The sequence below is a fragment of the Parasteatoda tepidariorum genome, chromosome 6 (assembly GCF_043381705.1).
Source record: "Parasteatoda tepidariorum isolate YZ-2023 chromosome 6, CAS_Ptep_4.0, whole genome shotgun sequence".
Lineage (NCBI taxonomy): Eukaryota > Metazoa > Arthropoda > Arachnida > Araneae > Theridiidae > Parasteatoda > Parasteatoda tepidariorum.
In genome coordinates this window covers 77,823,415-77,844,406 of record NC_092209.1, presented here as the reverse complement: position 1 = coordinate 77,844,406, position 20,992 = coordinate 77,823,415, and the positions used below count along the sequence as shown (strand labels likewise).

General features: G+C 30.2%; 1 protein-coding gene across 1 annotated transcript in view; it reads left to right on the top strand.

Moving 5' to 3' along the window:
• Positions 1-12,690: 12,690 nt before the first annotated feature.
• Positions 12,691-20,992, top strand: part of LOC107455294 (LIM/homeobox protein Lhx9-like) — an 82,593-nt gene continuing 74,291 nt past the window's right edge. The window contains exon 1 of the mRNA XM_071181859.1: positions 12,691-13,045. Within this exon, the coding sequence (XP_071037960.1) occupies positions 12,831-13,045 (215 nt within the window). The 5' untranslated portion in view covers positions 12,691-12,830. The remainder of the gene's footprint in view (positions 13,046-20,992) is intronic.

Genomic DNA, 20,992 nt, shown 5'->3' with positions numbered 1-20,992 from the left:
TTAATATGCTTTAGTTCAATTAAAATTTACGTAATGCTTTATTTGTGTTATTTTATTCATATGTAACGTAATATTTTATTTGTCTCTTTTAATTAAATAAACATAAAGCCTTATTTATCTATATTTACTTAATGAGTTTTTTGTCTTTTTTTTAATTAAATTTAATGTCATGTCTTATTTGTTTTCTTTTCTCCAGTCAAATTAAATGCAATACCTTATTTGTTTTGCTTTTTTCATTCAAATTTAGTATATCGTATTTGTTTTTTTTCTCTATTCAAAAACAACATGTCGTTTTCCATTCAAAATTAACAATACGTCTTATTTTTTAAAAAAATTAATTAATCCAATCAGCTCTTTAATTATGTCCGATCTGTACAGAAAGTTAGGGTTAGTTTAGGACAGATGGCCTAAAAGGAGAGATAGCCTATCTTAATATTTCGGATATTTGCCATTAGATTGCAGCAGACGACGTCACAAGAATTAGTTTGACTTGTTTTTTAATTTGGACAAAGCGTTGTTTTCCGTGACAACAAAAAGTAGGAAAATTTCAATGTTTGTTTTACTTTTATTTTCCAATCTTTGTTCCTGAGAAGAAAAAAAAAATCAAAGGAATATATTGTCGGAGAGATGTTATAAATTCAGTGACCATCTCATCTTAACATTGTTTTCGAAGCTCTGTCACCAAGGAAAATAAAATGAGTCACAGTTTCGGTACCTTACACTTAAAGGAATGAGATGATTTTAAATTATATATATCATCTGGCCATGAAGAATTATCTGGGCTTTAGAACGGACAAACAACTTAAATATTTTGAAAGTTATTAAACTTTTTTAAAAATCGCCAATTTGATGAAATTTTTCTACCTAGATGAAAATTATCAAAATCACTGCCTTATTCTCAGTTTTCACAAATTTTCATGAGCCCAGCTAATGCAGCAGTGGAGTAAGTTTTTAAATATTAAAAAATTGGACAACAAACGTTTTTCTTAATCACAAAACTGTGGTTTTTCTCCATATCGACGTTTTGCGCCATTTTCAAAATAAGCATGGAGAGAGCTGACTTTATATAGGTTAAACTTGACCTAAAAGTCATGGGTAACTGTTGCAAACTCACAGCACTTATATAAATAGCATATTATTCGCAAATAAACATCATTTAATATGATGACGGAGTTTTAGAGAAACAGCTCTAAACCTCAGGAGAGATGACCACATGAAATCGAGGAGTGGTGGCCACTTTTCATCAGTATATATACATGCCAGGGATTGTGTGGCCATAAAAAATTTCAAAGTGATAAAAAAGGCATGCCAAATATGTTCTGTGGTTTTAACATTACCAGAAAATGTTGAAAAACAGAGGAAATTATAATTACAGTAACAGAAGTAAGTAAGGAGTAAGTCTAAAAACATTTTTTCCCAATGCCCACGTGAAGAATGACCTAAGTCATACAGGTATCTGAAAGGCAGATTTGTTGACCAGTCTTTCAAGGACACCATATTAGGCGGGCCAACTTTACTCCTACATTAAGGACAAGTAGTACAAAGAATGAGAGAATATCCATGCCTTGCCCGGGATTCGAACCCAGAACCTTTCTGTTGCAAGGCCAGTTCCCTGACCCCTACACCGGCCGGACGGCAGTCTAACAACATTAAATAGTCGAAACTAATCTCGGCAATAAATCGAAAACAAGAAATTTCTAGCAACGAAGATTAAATAGATTTTAATTTATCTTATTCTAAAGACACACTCAGAATTTGAAGAAATTGAGTGTATTGGCTGTTTGAAACAGTACAATACCACAAATAAAATCGATCTGAAAATGAGCTCATTAATATTGCGGAGTTAAATGCTTAAGGTGCACGTAGTGCTCCATGAAACTTATACAAACTTTGCAAACCTTTGTCAAAAAGGTGGTAAAAATCTTTTGAAAGCTATGGTTTAAATCTGCTTGTTAGATTTCGTTTATTGGATAATTTTCACTATTTTCTATGATACTAATCGTAAGCTATTTCCATGGTTAACAGAATTGAGTGTGTTATTTTAGATATTTTAACTTCACTTTTCCTTTACTATTTTTGATGGCCACTTGGTAACAATGAATAATTATTGAAAATTAATTTTAGCATAGAATTACCTTTGGATAAATTAATTTTATAATTGTGTCCAAAATTCTTTTGATGTACTTAAAAGTTTTCCAGTATATATATGATTAGACATGAAAGAAGTTAAGTAGATTTTAAGTAGTCCACACTTCCTCCCGCACTCTTGTCAAAACTACTGGGATCTCAAATTCAAGATTGCTGCTACTCCACCCCGAAATATTTTAATTTATTTTATAACCATCGTTGAACAGCCGACCCAAATTTTGATTCCGTATTTGATTCGAAATTTGAGTCGATATTTGAACTTGTAATTTTGAACCTATCCAGAAAACGAGGGAATTCCAGGATCAAGTATTGGGAGAAATTTGCTTTCATGGAAAACTTTTTGAGGGAATTAACCCACATTTGCGATGCATAGAGAGGAAAACCACGAAAACCTCCCACGGTTAACATGGCAGCAAGGGGACTCTAACCCATGATCCGTCTACCACTAAGGATATTTTTTTGTCAGTACTGTGGTTGGCGCGAGCCCGCCATCGCTGGTATTTGAGCACGGATCACCTCATTGTAAGGCAATCGCTCTATCCCCTGAGCCACCACGACACTCCAATATTTTAATTGTCAAAAATTCAATTTTAAGAGAAAAGTTTATTTCGTAAAAGTACGTTTCAGTGGTTGATTCTGTAATTTAATTCGTAGTTAACACAGGTTAACAAGCATATTTGAAGTTTATCCTTTGAATCATTAAATATCGCTTACGTGAAAATCTAATCATTAGAACAAAAGTTTTTCAGGCTCATTTGTCTCTTACATATATTAACATATTTAAAGTCGTACTTTAGTTATAACTTTTTTTCTAGAAAATTTAATTTAATGCTTCTTTTTCCTTATTCTAAAAATGGAAGAAAAAAATTTACTTTCGCATATATTTGCTTCGATTTTTCCCTGATCACTGATAAATATTCTTTAAAAACTGATATGATTTCAATCTTCAATAGCAAAGGGGAAAAAAAGTAGTAAACAATCAAGAGAATAAAAAAAAGGTTGTTGGACAATAGCAGACTTCGTAATAATACAAAACTGCGTCTGATTTTTTTTTTATTCTCGCCTGTTTATTCTAGTATCGAAGAATCGCGTTTTCCTTCTAAATCATTAGTTGCAATAAGAAAAGAATCAAGTTCCGTTTCTTTCCGTAATAGAGGTAGCTGAACACGAATTGAACATTAACAAAGAAGAATAAAAAAATATTATGTCGCCAAATCAGTAGTTAAAAGAAAGTAATTTGGCTGTGGGTGAGAGGTAATCGCCAACTTTAAACTCGCGATTTTGTGATGTCTACATTATGAAAACAAGAAAAAGAAATATTCATGTGTGTAAGTACTGGGTTTCGGTTATCAGTGGGGTTCATCATTTTTACTTGTCTATTTTTTAATGCAATTTCGAAGATCATCGCAGAATTCAATAAGATTATATGGTCCTACTGAGACGAAAACGTTATAGTTGATTTTCCTTTTCGCACGTTTAGTTTGGCCTTTGAGGGATTATTACCCTAAACTTTTTTATTTTTATTTTTAAAAAAGCTTTTTCTTCAGCATTTCTTAAAGATTTAAGAAAATATCAAACATTGGGAGAAATTTGCCTTCATGGAAGACTTTTTGATGGAACGAATACTCGCTTGCGTTACATGGAGAGGAAAACCACGGAAGCCTCCTTAGGTTAACCTGACGGCAAGAGGACTCTTACCCAGGATCTGTCTACCACTGAGTGAGGATATTTGTGCGTCAACACTGTGGTCGGTGCGAGCCGTGTGCGGAATTCGTATCGGTCAGCCGCCTCTGTTATTTGAACCAAAAATATTTCCAAGAAATTCGAGTTTTTCAATTATAATATTTATTTGTGTAATAGTTTTAAATTAATTACTTTTTATATTTAAAATTTTAAAATCAGACTTAAGCAGCCGATCCATTGTTTGGTTTGCGGCTTTAAAGGCTAAATTCAGTAGCCTTGTAATTCAGAACCTAACCCAGACGACAAGGGAACGCTTGTATCCAGCAATGGGATAAACTAACCTTCGTAAAAGGGGCCACTGGAATAAACTAACTCTTAATTGTTAAAAACGGAGATAAAAGCAATGAAAACCACCCAAAGTTAGCCAGACGGCCAGGGGATTTTATCCCGTCCGCTCATCACTGGAGATACTTTTCGTCTGTGTCATGGTCGAGATCAGAATTCGAATAATACAGAAATCGCTGGTATTCGAACCTGGATCACCCTATTCGGGGACGAGCGTTCTATCCCTCGAGCGACTGAGGCTATGTATTAGTTACTTAAACATTTGAGTTACTTGACCCCAACATATCTGTATATGCTGAGGTCTACAGATAGGTCAACAACAGACTTAGTTGTATGTCGTAAACCAATTGGAAAAAAAAGAACTATTTGTTTACAAATATTGCAGGCCTTTTGCAACTCCCCAGGCTAATTGGAAGAATCTTCACCATTTTGTGAGCTGCCTGATAATTTTTAGGCCTATTAAATTTAAATCACATGCCTTTAAGCTGATTAAGAATTATGCGAAGAATTACTCAAGCACACTTAATTTGCTTAGGGTTATAGCAATACACGTTTAATAAGGCTATTAATAACAAGCCATCTCTATTCTAGATTTTGCGAAAATTACAATAAGCCCACGAATTCTGAGTTCCCCAAAAGAGTGATATAATTTATCTCCTTATTATATAAATTTAAATAGCTGCCAGCATTTACTAAATTAAAGATCTATCTTATAAAGGAATTGCAATTTATTGATATATTCTTATTGTTACAATTCTGAAAATTACTTAGCAAAACTAAAATATAATTTGTTGGAAAAAAGGGACGCACAGTAGGATTCGTATTATTTAAATTGCAGCATGTTAACGGAAGAATCAAACAAAGATATTAAATAGCAATAAAATAATCGAGTTCTCCTAAGACCAACTTACACCGTCTTCCCCTATTGCTTTTCCTTACTAAATCATATTGAATTAAATGACATTTGATTATTTTAAATTATTTTTCATTTCATTTCGCAATATTTCTTAGGAAAAAAAAATATGGTGGCAGCAAAAAATTAAGTGAACTAAACACCTTATTTCTGGAACAGTCTTTCTCAATAAATTAATAGTTTGTCCTTATATGATCATATTACATTTTAGGGCATTTGATTATTTTAAATTTGATTGTATTAGATTCCACTATATTATTAGAAGCAATAATAGTAGTAACAAAACGGTTGATGAACAGTTTGTTAACAGCTTTTAGACACTCATTGCTAGGCCTCATTTGATCCATTATGGATCAAATGGTTATTTAAAATTAGATTCCACTATACATGCAACAGAAAACAATTATGGTGGTAGCAAAACGTTTGGTGAACTGAACATCTTGTTAACAGCTTTCCGATATACAATAGTTTGCCTTAATATGATCATATTGAATTTTATGACATTTAATTATTTTAATCCGATTATTTTAAATTAAATAATTTTAAATTACATTTTAAATTTGTTTATTTCAAATTACATTATTTTAAATAAGGGGACATTAAATACCACTGTATACCTGTAAATACTTATAGTGGTAGCAGAATGTTTAGGAAATAGCGTGTTAACAACTTTTCAATATTTAATTTACTGTCCTTAAGTGAACAGATTAGATTTTATGAAATCTGATTATTTTAAATTAGTTTGTATTAAATTACACTACATATCTGGAAACAATTATAGTGGTAAGAAACGTTTGGATTATAGCTTGTTAGCAGCTTTTAGATGTTTAATACATTGTCTTTCTGTGTTCCTATTAGATTTCATGAAATTTGATTATTTTCAATTAGATTGTATTAGATTCACCTACGTACCTGGAAACAATTATAGTGGTAGCAAAACGTTTAGTGAACAGCTTGTTAACAGCTTTTAATTATTTAATTTATTGCTTAGATGTAGATAGATTATATTTTATGAAATTTGATATTTTTAAATTAGTTTCTATTGGATTCACCTGCATAATTGGAAACAATTATAGTGGTAGCAAAACGTTTGGTGAACAGATTGCTAACAGCTTTTAGTTATTTAATTTATTGCTTATATGTAGATAGATTATATTTTATGAAATTTGATTTTTTAAAATTAGATTGTATTAGATTCAACTTTATGCCTGGAAACAATTATAGTGGTAGCAAAAATATTGGTGAACAGCTTGTTAACAGCTTTTAAATATTTAATTTATTGTCCTTATGCGATCATATTAGTTTATTACTTTTAATTAAATTGTGCAAGATTCTGTTATATATATGGAAACGAAACAATTATAGTGGTAGCTAAACGTTTGGTAAATTTATTACCTTGCAAACCAGCGTTTAGACAATCCATAGTTTGTCTTTATGACAACACATTGGATATTTTATACTGAACGATTAATTTAAAATTTAAATAAGATTTCAAGATATTATTTAAATAAGATAAGATAAGATTTAAATAAGATACGATCCCATTATATTTCTGAAAATAACTTTAGTAGTAACAAAAAGTTGGGAGAACGATAACAGATTTAGACGATGGCAGAATTTTTTTATTTTTTATTTCCCAATTGTCTAAGAAAAAAGTTTAAATTATGTATTATTTCAAATCGTGATGATTAAAATCATATTCAGAAAGAAAGAAAAAATGAGTAATATCTTTTTCTTGGTTTTTTGCAGTAAACAAATCTCAGAACTAGCATATTTTGAGGATAATTATTTGAATTGAAAAAAATATGAATTATTATTATTTAAATGTTCAAAGGTGTCAGCGTTTGAAAATCTAAACAATATTTTTGTTCTTCACAAAATGCTATTTATTTCCCATCCCGCGGCTATTTTATCGGTGGTAATCGACTTCTGATCGGTTATTCACTCTTCGATGTTTATGAAATAATCTCCCACTTTAATATCTATACATAAAATGAAATATAAAAAATAAAATAAAATAAAATAAAATAAAATAAAATATAACAAAATAAAATAAAATAAAATAAAATAAAATAATCTGCTGGTAATCGATTATTACCGTAAATGATTAGTGAGATTGGACTTTGAAGTTGCGTTGTTATTTTTATTTGGAAATATATAAAAATTTTCTTCCTAATCCAAGGATTTGAAGCAAAAATTTTCTCAATTTTTTTCTTTCTATTTCCTTATAATCACGTAGTTTATTTTTTTCTTATTTATATCGATTTTTAAGTAATATTTTTTAAGAACAATAAAATAGTGAACTTGATTACTTCCCAACAATTTTAAATAAATAAGTAATATTGAGTTAATTGCAATGATCATTAAATTTCTATTGCATAATAAAGCATATCAATGATTATATTATCTTCATCTAATGAAACAGATTTCATAGCTATTATATAATAATAATGAATGAGTTTAATAAAATAGAATGCATAATTATTTAACGTGGTGAATGCATGAGGACAATAAGGCAGAATGCATGATTATTTCATTTTGTCAATGCATGAGGGTGATAAGACAAAATGCATGATTTTTTCATTTAGTCAATGCATGAGGGCAATAAGATGGAATGCATAATTATTTCATTTTGTCTGTGCATGAATGCAATAAGACAGAATGCATGATTATTTATTTTCATCTATGCATGAGGCAACAAGACATAATCCATGATTATTTCTTTTCGTAAATGCGTGAGGGTAATGAGACAGAATGAATAATTATTTCATTTTGTCTGTGCATGAATGCAATAAGACAGAATGTATGATTATTTATTTTCATCTATGCATGAGGCAACAAGACAGAATCCATGATTATTTCTTTTTGTAAATGCGAGAGGGAAATGAGACAGAATGCACAATTATTTCATTTTGTCAACGCAGAAGAAAAATGAGACATAATGCATGATTATTTCATTTTGTTTACGTGAAGGCAATAAGACAAAATGCATGATTATTTCGTTTTACCAATACATGAGGACAATAAGACAGAATGCGTGATTATTTTACTTTGTGAATGCATGAGGTAATAAAGAATACATAATTATTTCATTTTGTCGATGCATGACGGCAATAAGACATGAAAATGAATGCATGATTATTTCATTTTCTTAATGCTTGACAGCAATAAGGCAGAATGTATGGTTATTTCCAGTTGTCAATGCATAATTGTCCTGCTGTCAGTGCAGATTGTTAATTGCTGCCAATGCAGATTGTTACAAGCAGAATTTATCGTAATTGTAGGGACAAATAGAATTTATCACCGATCTACATAAATTAATCGACCGATTATTTATGCACATATATGTAGATAGGTTTTCCGATTATCTAGAGCACTGATTGTCAATGTTTTTTTCAAGTGGGTTGTTCTTTAACTTTTTCACAAAAAATCACTAACTTCTGTTTTAAATCACGCCTTATCTTAGAATACAATAAATGAAAACATTATATTGATGGGATGATCCCATATACCCTATCCAATATCGCTTGGTGATCAGTGGATCATAGGTGGCCGCCCATTGATCTCGAGTGCTTAAATTTAAATTAACAGTACGTCTTGACAGTTCAAGTTACAGTTACAGTGTTCAATTGACAGTTCTTCATGTCTTGACAGTGCAAGTTATGATTGTTATCAAAATGTTTCAATCAAATTTTGTATCAACTTCAATTCCGATCGAAATTTTGATCATTTTCTGTTAATTGCTTGTTTACAGTTACTTTAGTTTATAAAATACGTGAGTTTGAAGCGAGTGTTATGAAAGATTATGCAAAACTAATCTATAAATTGGGCAAAAGTTGTTAAACATTTAATAATTAGCACCTTGATAAAATCGTCAGATCTTTTTTAATTGAAGAAGTCAATTCTTTAAGTAAAAGCGTCAATTTTTTTTCAATTGAAATCGTCAGCCTTTTTTTTAATTGCGATAATGCATGAAAAGAAACTGAGAATACTATCAGTGGTATTAAAGCTGGTTAACCATTTCATCAAAGTTGTGAAGTTTTGAAAAAATTTGAAAAAAATACGCAGAATATATATATTTTTTTGTCATGCAGCTCTTTATTATTTCCAATTTTTATTTTAATTTTCGACTGCTTGACATGTCTATATTCATTTCATTCAAATATTTTTAAAAATTCCGATTACCTGAAAAGATATTCTTGATTTTACAGGAAGTAAAGGTGATTGTTGTAAAAATTTGTGCACGATGAAAAATTTTAGACACGTTTTTTATAAACTCCAATATCGATAAATCAATAAAAAAATTAGTATACTTTTGAAACAAAAACACTTCAAGTTCTTCTTAAAACTTTGAATCAAATTACAATAGCTTTTATCATAGGATACATTTTCCCTGTTTCTAAGACAATTCAGAAATTAAAATTTTCTTAATTTTGTAAAATATAATCAATTTTGTACAGTTTGCACATAATTAATTGGAATTCTAAGCTAACCTTTAACCTAATTAATCTAAAATAGCTTTTAATTTTTCTGAAAAAAGATCCAATGTCTTACAGTTCCGCAAGCAATTAACATAAACCTCTCAACTTTTCTTCCCTGCTTTCAAACACAAATCTACCATAAAAGAGATCTCATCTTATGTGTCGCACGACGCCCATCTTTCTCCGCCAAAATCGCCAAAAGAGAGGGATCACGTGACAGGAGGAACTCTGATGTATGGGATAAGGAGAAATAGAAAAATAAAACTGAATCGGCTTCTTGCTGCTATATATAATATCTCTATGTCTATAATAGGCATAAGGTATTATCATAGAGATAGTTACACTAATAAAATATCAATTTAAAAAACGAACTATGATCTACAGCAGTGATTTCCAATCTCCCGGCTGCGGACCGGTACCAGTCCGTGGATCAAATTGTACCGGGAAACCTTAGGCACTTAAAATTATTTCCATCTTATTAACTGTGATGTATTTACCTCGGATTTGTACAACTCTCCACGGAAGAGAGGTTAACAGCAAGCCGAGAAACGTCACCTACAGCAGCCACCATTGCACTACGTTGTGCTACAGCACTACCATTGGTGCATAATATCACGTATGCAATTGTATTGTAGTTTGAAGGCATATTTAAATACAATTAAATTAAAAATTTTAAATGTAAATTATTTAAAATATAAACAATCGGGATCACTCCCCCCACTAAGCAGACCGCTATGAAATTATCAAATGTTGACCAGGCCGTGGCTATATATAAATATAACCGTCGTTGAACAGACAACCGAAATTTGGTTTACGACTACTAGTATTCAACTCCGTAGCCTTGTAATTTTGAACCCAATCCAGAAGACAAGTGAACTCCTGGATCAAGTATTGGGAGAAATTTGCCTTCGTGGAGGACTTTTTGATGGAACTAAACCGCATTTGCGTTACATGGAGTGGAAGACCACGAGAAACTTCCACGGTTAGCCTGCTGGCAAATGAATTCTAACCCATGATCCGTCTACCACTCAGGATATTTCACGTCAGCACTGTGGTCGGTGCATGCCGGATGCGGAATTCGTATCTGCCAGCCATCGCTGGGATTCGAACCCGGTTCACCTCATTGGAAGGCGTAGACTCTATCCTCTGAGCCATCACGGCTCGGACCGTGGCTATAAAAAAAATTGGAGAGCACTGATCTACAGTCTATAAACTATCAATTAAATAAATGGCATAATTATCGGTTAACCACTTTATGGCCATGAAATCATAAATATTTTTTAAAAATACTTGTCATCAGTTTTTAAACTATAATTACTCAGCTAATTTTTTGTGAAAATACAAAAAGTATTATTTTGTCCCTTGCATATCACTTTGACTGCATGTTATTTTACTGTTTGGATACATAAAATAAATAAATAATTATAAAAAAAAGATGCTTGTTTGAAAAAATAATAAAGCCAAGAGCCTTTTTAATCAAAATCTTATCCATTTTACCCGCAGATTTTCGATACGCTTTACAAGACCAAACATGTCATTCACATCGATTTCTTATTTTCCTCATTTAGCGCGTGTTTGCAATAAACAAATAAATGCTTTAATAACTGTTCCCTCAACAACAAAAAAGTAACAAGCGTGTTTCTACCTAGAGATCATAGGAGCTAAATTCTCCAAAGAAAAAAAAACTGATAAAACTGTATCATCACGAGTTGACATTTGACCTCAAATGAGAATGAATAGGAAGAGCTCTCAGCACCCAAGCGTGGTGACTCCTCTTGCAAAACAAAGCGGAAAGAATTACACGTGCCAACCACGTGCCTGCACGCATCCCTTCCAGCATCACTTCATCTCCAGCATCCGTTCATAAATGTCAATCACAACATCTGGTCACGCCTTAAACTTCTGCTATTGGTTGAGGAGGCGGAGCTTTATTTTCCGATCTCACCAGTCCTTGAATGGAGTAGCAAGAGCGACTTGATCTGCATCCCTGGCATCATCAGAAAGCTATATACAGGTGTTCAATGCGAACAAGTGGTTCTATAAGTGACTCTCCATCAATCAGTGTTTTGTTCAATGGCTGTGTTGTTTTTGTTTTGTTCCTGTGTTACTGATTTTTAATAGACTTAAAAGTCGCTGTTCCAACATACATTATGCAAAATTGAATTGCAAAACTGCAAAATCGTGTGGATAATCTAATTAGTTCAAATGTTTGTTCCTAATAATTTTTGTGTCAGTACATCGAAATAATTTATAGAATATCAGGAATATGTTTCGTTTGAAAACAATCGTTTGCAAAACTGATGAGAGATTGAAAATATAGATTCAATTATTGCCATTGGATTTTTTATTATCTTCAAAAAGTTGTGATTTTAAGATTTGTGTGCTGCAGTTGTGTGTTGGAAGCTTATTATGTTTTTGTAAATTACAAGTTTCCTGAAGTACGACAGATTGCTGTATTTTTCAAGTAGCTTATACGTTACAGAAATGTTTCATAGCTTCTAAAAGTCAATTTATTTAAAGGAAGAAACATCTGCCTGTAGAAAAGACATTTAGAAGATTGAATTAGACCATGATTTTAGAAAATTCAAGTGATAATTTATATTTCATTTTTCTTGATACCAACGATTTATAATTCAGTGGTTCCATTTCTTTAGAAAACTAACTGCAAATTCAAAAACGAAATTCATAAAAAAAAAATACAAGTATCTGAAAAACGTCTTTATATAAAGTTACTTTTCAAAAATATTAAAAATAAAAACCATTTAAGTGTTTTAGCCTAAAAACTTTAATCTTTTTATAGTTATTTCTAAAGGAACAATACATAAAAACTAACAATTACTTCTACTTTAACTAAGAAAAATCAGACGATATAGATTAAATCCATAAGAAAGGAAAACGAAGAAGTGAAATTTATTTGCATGTAATTGATAAAATCAGTACAATAAAGTAAAAGTAGAATCATAAAATCAGCTAACTTCGCATGCAAATAAATAAATAAGATCAACTTAAATAAAGAAAAGTCAAGTATTACTTCTGGTGTAAAAGCAGACGATAAAAATCAAGTATTATTTCACGAGCAAAAGCAGACGATGTAAATGTTAATAAGATGGCATCTATAAAACTTCTTCAAAGCCAGAACTGAAGCTAAGAAGATATCTAATGAGGGACTAGTGAAACTCGAAAAAGGGAATCAGAGCTTCTTGATCCTCTAGTGGAGAAAGTGATTGCGGTTAATGTGAGGTGAGGCGACGGAGGGGGTAATGCCGGTGATCAGCGTGGGGGAATACCAACCCCCGGTGCCCCACCTGTGCGGAGGGTGCGGGGGAAAGATTGCGGACCGATACTACCTGCTGGCCGTGGATCGACAGTGGCACGTCCGTTGCCTCACTTGCTGTGAGTGCAAGGTTCAACTAGATTCCGAACTCACGTGTTTTGCTAGAGACGGGAACATCTACTGTAAAGAAGACTATTACAGGTAAAGCCTGCAAATATCTAATTTTTTAGCACTTCTGTTTATAATGCACATGACTTAGCCTTAAAAAATTTATTACAGTTTTCAAATCCTTTTTTAATTTTTGGAAGAAAAAAAAGACTTGCTATAAAATTATTGTCCGACATTAACACTAATCATAATTTTATGCATAATTAAAAAAAATAATACTTTTTTTAAAAAAATTCCTCTCTAAGTTTGTTTTACCCCAAAGGGTCATACTAGGAAGGTAATAACTTTATATCGTTGGTAAATAAATTTATATCTCCTACTTGGTAAATTAATTTATATCGTTAAAAGTTCGACAAACTAACTCTTAGTTTAAGTTATACATGTATAAATAATTTTACCTGTGGTTTAAATGCTAATTATATTTATCCAAATTAGTTTTAAATCCTAAATATTTAAATTAGAGGGTGACAAATGTGTTTTATAATAGCACAATAATGAAGGTCAATTTTAAAACTGTTATTTTAGCTTTTGTAATGTGTATGTGCTTAGTTTGCATTCAGTTTATATTTTATTAGGTTTTAATCTGTATAAGGGGTAATAAAATATTCTTAAAAGTAGGAATGGAAGATAAATCGCTTCTGATTTCTCAAAGAAAAGGGGGGGGGGAAACGATGAAATGATTTTAAACCGAAGTTTAAAAAGCATTTAAATTTAAGAACTCACAAGAAATATCTGCTTGCAAATTTTATTAAGTTATTGATTTTTTATTATTTTTTTATTGCTTATTTTCTTTTTTTTTTTAATTTTTTTTTATTTCATGGAAGGGATTGATGGTTCCCGTTTGTCTTTCTTTTTATATCACAACCCATATTTTTCTTTCAGTCCGATAAGACTTTATATTTTTAATATTTTGTTGAAATGTTACCAGACTCATGTTTTTGGGGGCGTGTTTCAAGAAAAAAATCTCAAGTTAGATCAAACAATCAAGTTTTCAATCTGTTTTCATAATTATGATTCAGAATTAAGAACTTTTTAATCCTCTATACGCACTACAGCTTCCATAAGGCCATAAATAGCACATGTTAGTTGCTGATTAGAAATTTCTTGGATAAATATAAGCATTTTCAGCCTAAATTGAAGCATTCTCGGTGAATGACGAAAATGTATTGTTTAAGCCCATTGTGGCAGAATAGAATTTCCTTAACGACTTTTGCATCAACTTTCTCGATTGACATGGCACTTTTTTTTTCTTTTTTTTTTTACAAACTGCTAATTTTTGATTGTTTTATATACTTTTCATCCTCTTAGGTTTATTGATTCACACACAAATAGTTAAAAATGCACTGTTAAGAAAACAGCAGCGTTACAGATTGTTTATTTTTTAATTTTTTAAAAAAAAAATAAATAGCAGGCAAAATCTAGGAAAAAAGTATTTATTTCATTAATAAACCTGCTATGCGCTAACCATAGGGTTGACGCAAAAAAAATCGTCAGTAGAGTAAAAATATCATAAATTGTTAGATCTCGCCGTTTAGACAACCGTTAGAGGTTTATTTATCGTATTTATTCATATAATTGGATTTAAATAAATATGTCGAAGTAAAGTTTTTATTCTTATTACCCTCCCCTTAAATATTACTGAAATGAAATTTTGTGATATGAACAAAATAATCTATATGTTAAACATAGTTTTGATAAGTCTATAATAGACGAAATACGAAAAAAAAGCGTTATCTTTTGAGTAAGAACAAATTTAATTATTAAGATATTTGATTCACTACCAGAATATGAATACAATATTCTTCAAATGAAATGTCGTTATTGCTCGGATAATATATTTCTTTTTTTAAAAAAATTATTTATTTTTGAAATTTGTCAATGCAAATTTTTGATCAAGTTATATTTGTTGCTTTAATGATGATAATAATAAGACTCGTTTTAAGTAACTTATTTATTTGTCAAATATTCTATGTGTAATTTTAGAAAACAAATAGGTCTTACTTCAAAATGAATTTAGAATCAAAATTTGACTTACATAAACCAATTTTGAAACCACAAGAGCTTAACTAAAAATAAGAAGAAAAAAATGCTTATATCGTAATAACAGCAAATTACATTCTATATTGGGATAACATTTTATGTTCTAGATCAGTGGTTACCAACTGGCGGGCCACGGGTCGCATCCAGCCTGCCTTTTTTGTGGCCCGTGAACTAAAACATATTATTTATCATTTTTGCGGACAATTTTCGCAAAAAATCTATATGGGTTTAAAATACTTTTCCTTCGTTAAAAAAAAAACCTAATTTCTTCGTTTCTGTTTAATTTAACATACCAAAGGTGCAAAAAAATTTATTCCTCAGGTTTTGCATCCAAGAAAATGTTTATTCAAATACGAAAATAATCGTGTATGTTGCTCTTCTTTATTTAGTTTTTTTTTTTTTTTTTCGTATTTTGTGAATATAATTTAGCATGTGCGTATCAGAAATTTTCTCGCAGAAATTCTCCGATTTAACTTTCTGAAACCACTCATATTAGACGAAATTATTTACTTTTGCAAATTATGTGGCCAGAATTTTCTAATATGCAATGAAATATTTAAAAAAAATCTACTTCTTATTTTAGTTTGTAATTAAATACTTTTGTTTTGTACAACTTCTTGATAAAAATCTGACAGTAATATTTAATGTTCCTTCAAACATAAAAGAATCCTTTATAAAATTTTGATAAAGTTGCGGCCCGCCATTTGACTGGTGTTTTTAATTGCGGCCCCAGGCCTCATGTGTGTTGGAAACCCCTGTTCTAGATTGTGCGTTTTTGATATCTTTATCGTCTTTGTGCGTTTTTGATATCATATGCATTTTTGATATCATCATCAAGTTGGTGTGGTACATCATTTTAATTACCAAAACTTTCTTTTGACCCATTATCTTTGCAAACTAAAGCAATCATCTTAAAGAGCATCGAAATAAGTAATCGTCCAATTATACTAAAATCAGTCATAACAGTTCAGTCATCCTGTAGTAATCGAATAAGACGAAGACTAATTAGACGAAGTAATCAAATAAGACAAAGATAATAAAACGAAATAAGACGAATTTCTTTGAAAATTGTACTTTAAAATCACTAATTAAATTTTTATTTAAAAAAAAAACTTTTTCTAAACAAATCAAAGTAATTCACTCATCTCAGTCTAATATTTTTCAATATAAATCTAAATAAGTAATCGTCCAATTATATTAAAATCAGTCAAAACAGTTCAGTTATCCTGTAGTAATCGAATAAGACGAAGACTTATAAGACGAAGTAATCAAATAAGACAAAGATAATAAGACGAAGTAAGACGAATTTCTTTGAAAATTGTACTTTAAAAAGCACTACTCCAATTTTTTTTAAAAATAAGAAAAATCTTAACAATTCAAAGTAATTCACTCTTCTCAGTGTAATATTTTTCAGTGTAAAACTTTCTACTCATATTTCTTTCTAAAAACTTTCATTCCGCATCCATTTCTAAATCTAATCCAACACACACAATTTTCTTATTGAATTAAATGCATATAATTTTGACTCTCAAGAGTTTCAAGAAACTTACATACAAAATAAGGTAAAAAGAAAAGAATTAGATCCTGTTTAGGCCACGACGGACACATCTTCAAAGAAATGTTGTACTTGCCTTTGTAATTCTTCTTCCAGCTATCCTCATTGTCGATCCCATGATGTGTACAAATATTTCTTATTTTCGGAGCTCATTCTTATTTTTTTTTTCACTTAACTTTTTCGGCATTGAATAGTTGTAAGGGTTGAAATCTACACGTTCAGAATCTTCGTTGAACTATCTCACCACTGATATTCACGTATCAGAACAACGGAAACGTTATCTTCTTTCGCAGAAGATAATTGTAGAACTTCTTGGTGCGAATTTTTATTGAGCATATTTGTAGTACTTTTTTATTATTTTGTATTAATTTAGGTAAAAAAAAGTGAAAAATATTATATCTAGCATATCAATGATCAGAACAACGGAATCACGTATCAATGATCAGAACAACGGAAACGTTATCTTCTTTCGCAGAAGATAATTGTACAACTTTTTGATGCAGAATTTTTATTCAACACATTTTTTAATACTTTTTTATTATTTTGTATTAATTTAGGTAAAAAAAAAGGTGAAAAATATTATGTCTAGCATTTTAATAATTTATGGTTATGATACACAGCTTGAAACACCGGTGTCTTTTTTTTGCGTTTAAAGTAAAATCTTCCAAGCACGGTTCCCTTTCAAATAATAATTTATTTTTTAATCTTCACTTATTTAGATCTAAGAGAAGCAGTTATTCATCACTGAAATCTCCTTAATTTACAAAATCAATTAATGATAAATTTTTGAATCAGAATGAAGAAGTTTTTTTTTTTTATCCGAATTTCATTTTTTGGATTTTATATTTTGCCACTATTATGATTCCAATAGTGTAACAGATCTTTTTAGTAACTATTAGAATATTTTTTATAATTAAAAAATACCAAAACATATTTCTTTTTATAATTAAAGCGTCAGAAAAAAATATATCAAAGGGACAACGGTGTCCCGTCTGCGTTAAAAGTATATCGCACAATTCGATATATATTTGCTATGAAGATAAAGTATAACTGTACAGAAGACAATAGTATTACTGCACAAAAGATAATAATTCTATTATCTTCTTCGCTTCTCACGTCTACAGAATCAAATCACCTAATCACGAAATCTGTGGGTGTTTTCGAGATGAAAAAAGAAATACTTCATGTATAGCATTTAGCTGAAAGTTGTTCTATTGATAAATCTTTTAGCACTTATAAGCTCTTTTTGAACCTAAACATCGATAGCAGGTATTCAGCTATCTGGATTTATACCTGATATTAGATAAATTTCCAAGCCTTTAGCAGAATTTACTTTGCTTTTTTTTGCCAATAACATGCGACACCACAAGCATTTTCTTTGATTTTCATTTTCTCATCAACAAGGTCTTCAGTTTCAAATTTTTTTTTCCTGAAAAATCTTTTGAGGCATCAGTAAAATTATCAGTATCGTTCACAACTTTCATCAAGTTTCATTTCTTGACTAAACAAAGACATACAGAATCCTCGACGCCATAAAAAGGGCAAAAACATAGAGACTTCAATGTTTTGAAATAAAAGTTAAGAAAGTGAGCAGCGTTTTTATTAATACTCTGGTAAACATATCGCAGATAAAAGCCCTATTCATCTCCAGAAATATTATCAGAATTCTAAACTATGCCCATTTATCTGTTTTCAACATAAATAAAAAATTTATTGTTTTCTGCTTAGTTTTTCTTCTTCTTTATTTTATTTTATAACCNGGGTCGCGACTGCTTATGATCAAATCCGTAACCTTGCAATTTTGAACCCAATCCGGAAGACAAGGGAACTCGTGGATCAAGTATTGGGAGAAATTTACCTTCGTGGAGGACTTTTTGATTGAACTAACCCGCATTTGCATTACATGGTGAGGAAAACCACGACTAGTCTGAAGTCAAGGGAACTCTAACCCATGATCCGTCTACCACTGAGGGTATTTTACGTCAGCATTGTGGTCGGTGCAAGTGCAGAATTCGTATCGCCAGTCATCGCTGGGATTTGAACCCAGTTCACCTCATTGGAATGCGGGCTCTCTATTGTCTGAGCCATCACGGCTCTCTGCTTAGTTTGAAAAACACAAATTACCTTGCTGAAAAGTCAAACTGATTAAAAAAAAAAGCATATGATATTTTTGCATTGTTGCGACCGAACATTAAATGCTGTAGTTTTGATTAATAAAAAAATGCTTGTCGTTTCGTATCTTTAAAATTCATAAATTTTATAGCAAATTTATTATTAAATACAAGTTGGATTAATATTCTCAATTTATTTGTATGCAGTAATATTAGTCCTTATGGGTAGAAGGGGGTAATTTTTTTTATAGATTTATAAATCTATTCTAGTCTGGGAAAACTTTGTATAGAATGAAGCTATATTTTATTATCTTTTAAATAAAATATATAATTTTATTTCTTTCAAAGTGCCGCTATATATGTTTGTAAACACTACTAAACAATATTTGATAAAAAAAAAAAAAAAAAAATCTAAGAAAAATGTGGAAAGAAAGAAATTGAGTCAGTAAAAAAATGAATGAGCTAATATATTCTAACATTTTGAATGGATAGTAGTTGACCACGATTTCTAGTTTTTTTCTACTTTTGCTTTATTTGAAAAAGTGAGTCATGAGAAAATCTCTATTTTTTGTACTCATGTAAGTTCTGCTTGCTCAGAATGCGCCCACGGTACTAATTGTCAGTACTTTAAATGCCTTTTTCTGTAGAAACATATTTTTCAAGTAGGACTTATATGAACAAATTTTACTTCACATATTAGTTTTATGTTATTGGCAAACTTTTGAGGTATTCGTGGCTTTAATTCATTCCAGATTCATAATACTTTCTTTAAAGAACATTTTACATGAAGATTATTTATAACCTAATTATTTAATTTTAATTATTTTTAATAAGGGATTTATGTAATGACTTATTTCTTAATTATTAGGTTATAATTATATTCAGGTTTTTTAATTATTTTACTAAAGATAAAGAATCCTGAATTTTGCAAATGTCATGATAACTTGATTCAAGAAATATTTTACTTTATAATGATTCAAGTTTTTTTAAATTTATTCACATATTTATTTATTTAATTTGTTTTAGAAGTGTTTTTTTTTTTTTTTAAATGTTTTTTGTACCACTTCAAATATGTAACTGAAAAACACGGCACTTTTTACCGAATCACTTTGGTAATGAATTTGATAAAATTAACAATAAAATACGGTTATATAATATAAGATAAATTTTGGTAAATGTGGTATAGTTTGGTAATTTTATGATGAGGGCATAGAGATAAAATATTCATTGGATTAAATTTACTTTTTAGTTCTGTAATTTTTATTAAATGTGTGGTAATAAGAACTATAATTTTGAAAACCAGAATTTCCGATAAGCCAAATAACCGGCAAGAGTAATCATATAAATTAAAAAATTACTAAATTGAATAATTTAATTACCGTAAAATTTGCTTTCATTAAAGAATTGTGTTTTTTTTTTAAGACAAAAGGAGGAAATAAAACATAAATATTATTACCATACAGTACGGGTAATTTTTTCAGAATTTTTTCTCTGTGATCGGTGACTTAGCCAACAGAATCAGTTAATCGTCGTAGTATTGATAAAAATGTACTGAAAAAAATTTGCGAGCATAGCTTTTATGGTCTATTAAAAGGCATATAATAATAATAAGTTTTCGAATATTATATTTTCTTTAATTAATGAAACAATCAATCTCTCACATGGATTATGACATGCTTTTTTTTTTTACGATAAGATTAATATTATTAAAAAATTGAACAGTTTATACACTGTCGTGCAATAGAAGAAAAAAAAATTACGCTAGATTTCAAGAAAAGCGGATTAATCACTATTTTCCTTCCCTTGTTAATGCTATGAACGCTAAATAAAGGTTAAAAGAAACTACTAAAAAATTGATTTCGGAAAAAAAGTTTCGGCAATATAAAAATCTCAATATTGATTATTTTTGTCGTTTACGTTGATTTTTTTTTATTGCAAGATAGTACAGTACATATTAGCCTGAAGTTGCATAAAACATTGAAAGTGCTGCACATTATAAATTGAACAATTTATTTGATTTACTTGCAATTAGATGCTGAAAATAATAAACTTCCAATTATGATGCACATAAGATTCGCGAAAAGAATTTCTCAGTTTGTTTTTAAAGAGTATTGATTTAAAAATTTATTAAGAATTAGATAATATGTACCGGTAGGTAGGTACATATTTTATTTACGTCACGCTAGAGCTGCACAATGGGCTATTGACGTCGATCTGGAAACCATCCCTGAGGATGATCCGAAGACATCCCATCACAATTTCAATCACCTGCAG